At 45.3% G+C, this 7,747-nt stretch overlaps 1 protein-coding gene across 1 annotated transcript in view; it reads right to left on the bottom strand.

The window, feature by feature from the left end:
- Positions 1–7,747, bottom strand: part of PRR5L (proline rich 5 like) — a 33,100-nt gene that overhangs the window by 14,825 nt on the left and 10,528 nt on the right. The window contains exon 4 of the mRNA XM_009647549.2: positions 199–256. Within this exon, the coding sequence (XP_009645844.1) occupies positions 199–256 (58 nt within the window). The remainder of the gene's footprint in view (positions 1–198; positions 257–7,747) is intronic.

Here is a 7,747-nt window from a genome sequence, read left to right as displayed (position 1 = left end):
AGCTACGTGGCTATTCAAGCAGCCCCATGGCCCTTAAGCCTCCCAAGGGCTGCAGTGCAACCCGGCTCCCGAGAGGCTGCGTGACACCTGAACACAGTACCAGCAAGGCTGTACGCTTTCCAGACATGCAAATCATCTTGTCTGACCAAACATCAAAGCAGAACTCCCTTCCAAAAGCGGGTTTCTTACTATACTTGCCTTCACACAGCTTAACCTTTTCCTCTACAAACAGCAAGCCTTTCGCAAGGAGCTGGTTCTGCCAAGAGAGAAGAGAGACATGCATTTGCCTTTTCTGAGATTTAAAATAAACATAGAAGAATAAACGTTTTTTCAGATGTTATCCACTTCGCATGCAGTTATCTAAAGATTAGTCATACCATAGTACTTTCATCCAGCACCACCACCAGACCTGGTCTCACTGTGAGTGCTGTACATTCATTAACCCCCTCGTGTTCAGCCAGACATGAGAGCACAACAGCCACAGCAAACAGTTGAAACATTTGCCAGAAGTCGGAAGGAGGGACCTGTCCTGGGTCACAGGGAAGGAGTCGAGAAACTAAAAAGGTTCTTAACATAGGAGTGCAGCTGTATGAGCTATACCTCGGCCACATGATGGAGGCGATCAAAGGGCCAAATGCTACCAAAATGTCCCGCTTTCTTCTTCCTTTGCACTAGCTCAGTGCTTGCCTGGCTGCACAGTAAGCCAGTTCAGCTCCCTTCCCTTCCTTCTCTCCTCCGCCCTATTCTCTCTCTATAAGGCTATCTTTTTTGCTATATTGAGCAGCTGGAATATCTCAGTATGCAGTCTCAAGCTGCAGAAGAAGCAGCAGGAGCTGGTCTTTCTACGTAAACTTAACTATCATGGGCCAGACAGATCAAGATATCAGTGTGCCTGTTGCAGTTCAGGACATCTAAATATCTAATAAGCTATTCCCATTTCCCCAAATGTAAGAATGGTGCAAAAACAACACCTACCTTTTGTTCTCCCAACAGCACTAGGAGAATCAGTTCTTCTGAAGTTTTGAGAATCCCAGAGGAAGGAGCTGCTATCACTACATAACACCCTATGACTGCATCCTAAAAGGTTCAGCCCTACCACAGAGATCATACTGAGAGAGAATAAAGCCGTCTGTCCCTCTGAAAGGATTCAATATCAGGTTAGCACACAATATTCAGAGACCTTTCTCTCTCTCTGTCATGTTCATCCTCCAGCTTTTGTTTTTAACAGGTAACCAGGTCAAAGTTGCACCTTTCAAACAAATGGAATCGTAGAATCGTTTAGGTTGGAAAAGACCTTTAAGATCATCAAGTCCAGCCATTAACCACACACTGCCGTCCCACCACTAAGCCAGCTGAGGAGCAAGGCACATCTTTTTCCACTCCCAGCGGACACAGCCGTTACACCACTGCCTGGACACCACCACGGCCTCCCGATGAGCTGCCGCACCACGCTCCTGCCCTCGCGCTGCCGCTCTGGGTGACAGACCTGCCTCCTGGAACCCTATTACTGGGCTGACACGCACATGCATGTACCCCTGTAAGCCACCCCAGCAAAGAGAGCAGCACGCCTGTGCATCCCCCCTACCACAAGAAGCAATACTAAACTGGGGTACTGTTGAAGGGAATTAAAAGAAGCAAACATTGCTCTGTGACATTCAACGCTTGTACTTGTATTTAATTTTCCAGAACAGAAGAAAAAACTTGCCATTCAAGAGTCCTACTTGTTAGCATCAGACATCATTGAAATGTGTAGAAAAGAAAGGGCTCTTCCTTAAATACCTAACCAGACTTCAGAAGTCTTTTGCAAGTTGGTTGAGGCTGAGGGACTGAAGAGACCACCACACATCCTATCAGTAAGGAAACATCTCTGGATGCATTGTCCTGGTGGGGAATTTATAGTCAAAAAGCTGTCAGGTAGGAAAACACTGAAATTAATAAAATCAGGGGCTGAATTCAAGAAACTCCTTTTGCTTTGGAATCTCACCTTATGTGAGGTGAGCTCAGAGACCCTTTGGGACCGGGTGCCACTACAATACCACGAAGAAAATTTTCCATTGGCATCTTTGTCAAGATTTCAGCAAAAAGGGCCCAGAAGAAAGAACAAGCCTCATGTGCTATGGGTAGTAGGGGGAACTTCCATGAAAAGTTTCATCTCAAATCAAGACAAGCCTGCATGGACATTGTCTTCTTCATGGTGTGAAAGAAGCGTGGTGTTACACAACAGAGAGGAAATGGGTAGCCTCTCCTTGGCTGTTTTCCCATCTCATGGCTACTTGATCCATATTAAAACAGTAGTAGCAGTAAGGGTTAAATATTGTATAGTGCACACAAGAGAAAAATAATTAATGGTCATGCCTGTAATTAAGGTAATTTGGTCCTGCTGGCAGGTGGCTTTTTTTCAGAATGCAAACCCAAAAATATTTAGTATGGTCTTATTCCCAAAATAATGTAGAATTCAGGTTCATTTTAAGTTAGTTACGCAACAAAACCAGAGCATTTTAGGGGCAACACATGGGATGAAACTATTATCTGAACCACTCATCCAAGTCACGAGACTTTGACCTTTCCTAGCCCTAGCAGAGTGCAAAAGCAATCCTATCCATGCAGTACAGTCAAGCTGCAACCAAATTCCAATACTCTACTATTAATCAATCCTAGGAATTTCAGCCGAGGAATCAGAGCTGACTTGAACAGTCCCATTTCTCAGAGGAACATGCTAAAATTGCTATTCTGCACACAGGTGACTATGTGGAAACAGGAACCCAGAGCACTTTTGCATGTGACCTTCCGAACCCACTCACAAACAGCGTACAAACGACTCTCATTAACTGCAGTTGAAAAGCTGTGGATGCCAACAGGTAAAAAGCAGAGCTCGCTGGCAACACTACAGACCGCAAAGTGGCTGCTTCTCGGCCTCGCAGAGCGCATGGCTGTCAGTTCAGGAGGGCAGGCCTTGGTCTGCGCCGACTCCTTCCGTGACACTGGCGCCCACGCAGGTTAGCAGGAGTGGAGGGACCTCCAGCAGGACACGCACCACCGAGGGTCCGCCGGCTCACACCACCTCCACGACCTGTGGTATCTCACCCTGCTTACAACAGCTTACACGGTTTTAGCCAAAAAGCCATGTATTTATTCTGAAAAAAAAAGTCCACTTTCTGCAGCTTTTTGGACTCTGGAATTCCCCCCAATAAAACAATTTAATTTTTTTCCTGCAGAAGACTGTTTTCTGATTTATTCGTCATCATCAGTGTGACAAAGGGCTGCCAAAGGAAGCTGCAGGGAGCAAAGGGAACTTGTCAGTGAGAAAGTTTAATGGCTGGGGGGGCTTCGTCACTCCTCAGTTAGGATGAGTTAGGGTGTCCCTCAGTTAGGGTGGGTGTTAAGGTTGAGAGAAAGAGAAAGCCAGAGTTCCCAGCAGAGCGCAGGAAGAACGGAGCTGCCAAAGGATGGGTAAGTTGCAAAGGGAACGTGCCTGGGAGACACTTCTCACCTGAGCAATGACAACAGCAATTAGCAAATTGGATAATTACGTTCACACAATGAAAAAAGAACTGCAGTGTTTCCAAATGTTACCAACTAATGGAAGGTGACTGTTTTGCAGAGATTCTCTAGCAGAAATAGAGGCTTTGGAGGGAAATATTAAGGTGCTAGGATCTCCATTCAAATTTTAGATTTGTTCAGCAGAAATAAATGACTACACATGTCAGGCTCTGGACAATAGCAAAAAAAGACTTTCCAGTAAGAAAAAAAAAAAAGTGAAAGAGGAGGGAGGATGAAATCTGGAATGGAAAAAATTATGAGGGAAAAAAAAAGTGAAACCCACTTACACTGTAAGTATTTTTCTGCCTGAACAATAAGATAATGTTTGGAGTCATATTGCACTTTAATCCTTCCAAATACTTTCAGTTTATTAATAAAGTACTTCAATTCTTTATTTTTCAACCTATAGCTCAAGGTAATTACTTTTCATATATTGCAGGGAAAATTTGCAGCTGGTCTTTAACACTGCGTCATTTTAAACTACCATATAATAAAAAAAGTATATACACATATATATGGGAGGGTGTCACACTTATTTTCTGATTCTCTCAAGAAATATGAATTCCTTCTCCATCTGCACCAGAACTCTAGGTTTCATTTTACAGATGCTTCCTGAGCACTGTGGATACAATTTTCTAGCTACTTTGATTATAAGTTAGTATTACTGTTGCTTGCTACTTTCAGAGATGTTTTGTATTTTACAGCCGTCAGCAAACAAAATATGCATTTGTACACATTTATGAGCAGGCACAGTTCTATCTGTTAAAAATAGATATATTAATCATTACCCTGTAGTAAAGAATTTATATGCTTTTATGAATGTATTATCGGTAATTCAACGTGCTAAATAGATTGCATCATACCATTCTTAAGGTTTCCAAAAGAAAAAGCTTAGCTCCATAAAGTGGCTACAGATGTTTCAATTATCCTCTCAAATTTTCCCTTTTCCTGTGGAAGAGACTTAAAAAAAAACAAAACCAAAACACCACTACACTTCCTTTCTCCCCATCTTAAAAATATCTGGAAATTTTACTTATCTGTCTTTTCTGCTAGAGTCACGGGCTTAGGAATGGATTCAGTCCAAACATTACTCCCTCAGATCAAGCCACACAGGTAAATTTTCGTTGAAAAACCTTACAGGGTTTGCTGACAAATCAATACAATCTAATAAATGCAGCCTCAACGGCGGTCTGTATCAGACCTTGTCTAGATTAAAAGTCTCATTTTACTGCTTTATCCCTGGTTGCCAGAGGCAACACAGAGGCACAGAGCTAAGAGGAAAAATAAATCTTTTATTTGTAAGCAAGACCAGATAAAGACTCACACCAAGTGAGCTTGAAGGGCACATTTATTTGAAAAAATTCTATCTGCCACCTTCCGTCTCTTTGCAATTACAGCTAAACTGGGCACTTGGGGAGGCAGTTATTCCCGCCCCTCCCCAAACCAGCTCCCCCTGGATCCCCAGGGCAAAGTCCTCACCCTGCTGTTGGGACATGCCGGGCTGCTCTATGCTCATTGCGGGTGCTGCAAACCTGCCCTCACCCTCGCATGGAACGGCAGAGAAGCAAATAGAATCGGAGCATGCACTGCAGGGAAACGAAGCCCCCAGTTAACTCCCCACACATACACGCAGATGAGAAATTTGGAGAGAGATGTTTTGCAGCAGACAGAAGTGAGCCTGTGAAATCTTGCAGGTTGAAACCCCCCTATTCTTCTCAGTGCACAAAACCACAACAGCTGTTTCAGGTATACCACCAAGAAGTGCCGCTAAGAGAAAGCCCTTAAGGAAGTTTTCACATGCCCTTGAGTTTTGGAAGACAGGATTCAAAGCTCCAACAAAGACCATCCCACAATGTGCATGTGCTCATAAGTTGCGCCAAAATCATTGGGAATAAAAAAACCCCCAAAACCGAAGGCAGTCACACACCATGTTGTAAAATATAGACACTTTGCAGGTAATTCCTTTTTCTTTCTGGCACAGATATTTTCCCCTTCCCCTCCCCTATTAGAGAAATTGAGGCGAGCTTCTCCATCCATACCCAAAGAAGCAATTCCAGGTTCCCCCAGCACAAAGACTGAAGGTGGAAACTGTCCCAGGGGCAACAGCTGGGGCTCATCTCTCAAACTAGAAGTGATGGGCACCTTCTCCCTCCCTCCCTCCACCTTGTCAGGAGCTGGTCATCCCCACCAGGGGCCATGGAGGCCTGTCCTGTGTGGGCTCCTGCTAACATTCCAGGCAAAACGGCACATTAAATGTTGCCTGTCGAGAGCACTCTGCCAGCAGCCTGGCCATGGCGACAGCCTCCAGGCAGAACCAACAGGAAGGATTTTAGGGTGATGGCCCTGCCACTAGCATGGCTTAATCTGCTGTGGGATGATACATTCAAGTGGAAGGGTGGTAGCAGCTCCACAGAAAACATCAAGGAGGCTCAAAGCCATCACAGGTGACTTCACATCTTGTCTATGTCTCTGCATGCTCTGCATAGCAAGGCACAAAGGAAATCTCCTGCTAATCAAAAAATACTGCTATTTCCCAATAAACCACTACTCTTGGGGCAAGAGGGGGGAGTTTACATGAGCACCTGTTTAATTACAGACAAGTTTTGTTTTATTTTCATGTCTCCATGCCAAACATGGCCAGTATGCCTTTAAAAAGCCATGTTAAAATTAACAAATTAATACTAGTTCATCAAACAGAAACATAAGCTTGGAATGGGAGTAAACTGATCCAGAGCAAACTCAAAATAATTGAACCCATTTGAATGGGTGAAAAAATCCGTTTTTCTTCTACACATTACAGCATTTCTTAAATGCAGCCCCCTCTTCTAGCCAGCCCCCTCTTCTAGCCAATGGAGGCTTCGTGTTCTAGTGTTAAACCACACTTTTACAGGCTCTACAAGCCCATAGCCACTGTTTCTTGGATAATCTGAGAAAACAAGCATCACCCAAACTTACTTGGCAAGTATTTTCTACAAAGTTATTGCCCGTTGCACACAAACACCTACCCACTAGAACTGTGTTTTACAAGGTGCAAATCTGTGTGAGCTGCAGCATCTTGTACCTCAAGCATCCCGCCCCCCTCATCCTTTTTTATTCTCTAGAAAGAGGGGAAATTGTGACAGAAGCAAAGAGATCATTTCAGTCTTACATAGAGAACAAATTGCAAGATAAATATAAAATAACATCCTAAAATTACTCTTCTAGAGGCAACTTTGTTCAAAACAGACAAAAAAGAAAGCCCACTTAAAGAAAGTGAGGCAGGGTGAGTAAGGAGAGCAGAGCAGGCAGACCGAGCAGGCATCACTGCTACGACCCACACCAGATCGCACCAGCGAGGCAGCAGGTTTGCACGGGAAAACCCCACGGCCGCGTCCCCCAGCTCTGCACTGGCGAGCCACAACTCCAGGCGGGAGCGCTGCTTCGCCGGGGCACGGCACGCCGTCCCACGCTACACTTTGAGCGGTAGCAACCAGGCACCATTTCCAGTGAATCACACACACCTACAGAGCCGATTCACGCAGGGCCCAAAAGCAGGCATCCCTGCTGCTGCTGCCACCCAGGACCAGGTCCTCCGCTCAGCTCACAGAAACGAGCTGCCGGGTGACCCCGTCTGGGATAACAAAGCTGGGCAGTTGCTATGGAGCTTCTGGAGCTGCTCCGTGAAAGCTCAGTCCTAGAAAGTGCCAGATGAAGCAGAAATAATTAGCAGACCTTCATGAACAGGGGTTCCCAGCCAGTCAGGAGAGAAATATAATAATGAAGACCAGCTTGACCCAAAGGAGTATTGCAGACATATGGCTGAGCTTTGCAAATCACACAAGTGTGAACTCCCTCCCCTTGCGCAGCGGCTGAGCTGCTACCGCCCCGGCAGCAGGCTTGAGACAGCACTTGGCCAGAGAAAAGTTAGCGCTGCCTTTATCCAGCAATAACCAGCACTCAAATAACCTACGCAACTATTTCCTTGCCTTGCTGCAAAACAGGTAAAAGTAGAAACCTGGTGCTAAGGCAAGAAATGTCACACGCACCAGGTTTTTCTCTTTGACTAAGCAGGAGAGAGGGGGACACATCATTTTCAGCCGCTCGCACGGCTTTGCAAAGCAGCCTTTCAAAGAGGAGCAAGCATCACGAGAGACGCTGGATAGGCAGGAGTCCCAGAAGGACGTGCAGCAGGGGCTTACGCAAAAGCTTTCGGGTGCTGCAGTAGAGG

Source organism: Egretta garzetta, unplaced genomic scaffold (assembly GCF_000687185.1).
Source record: "Egretta garzetta isolate BGI_Z169 unplaced genomic scaffold, ASM68718v1 scaffold329, whole genome shotgun sequence".
NCBI lineage: Eukaryota > Metazoa > Chordata > Aves > Pelecaniformes > Ardeidae > Egretta > Egretta garzetta.
This window is presented reverse-complemented; position numbering and strand designations above follow the sequence as displayed.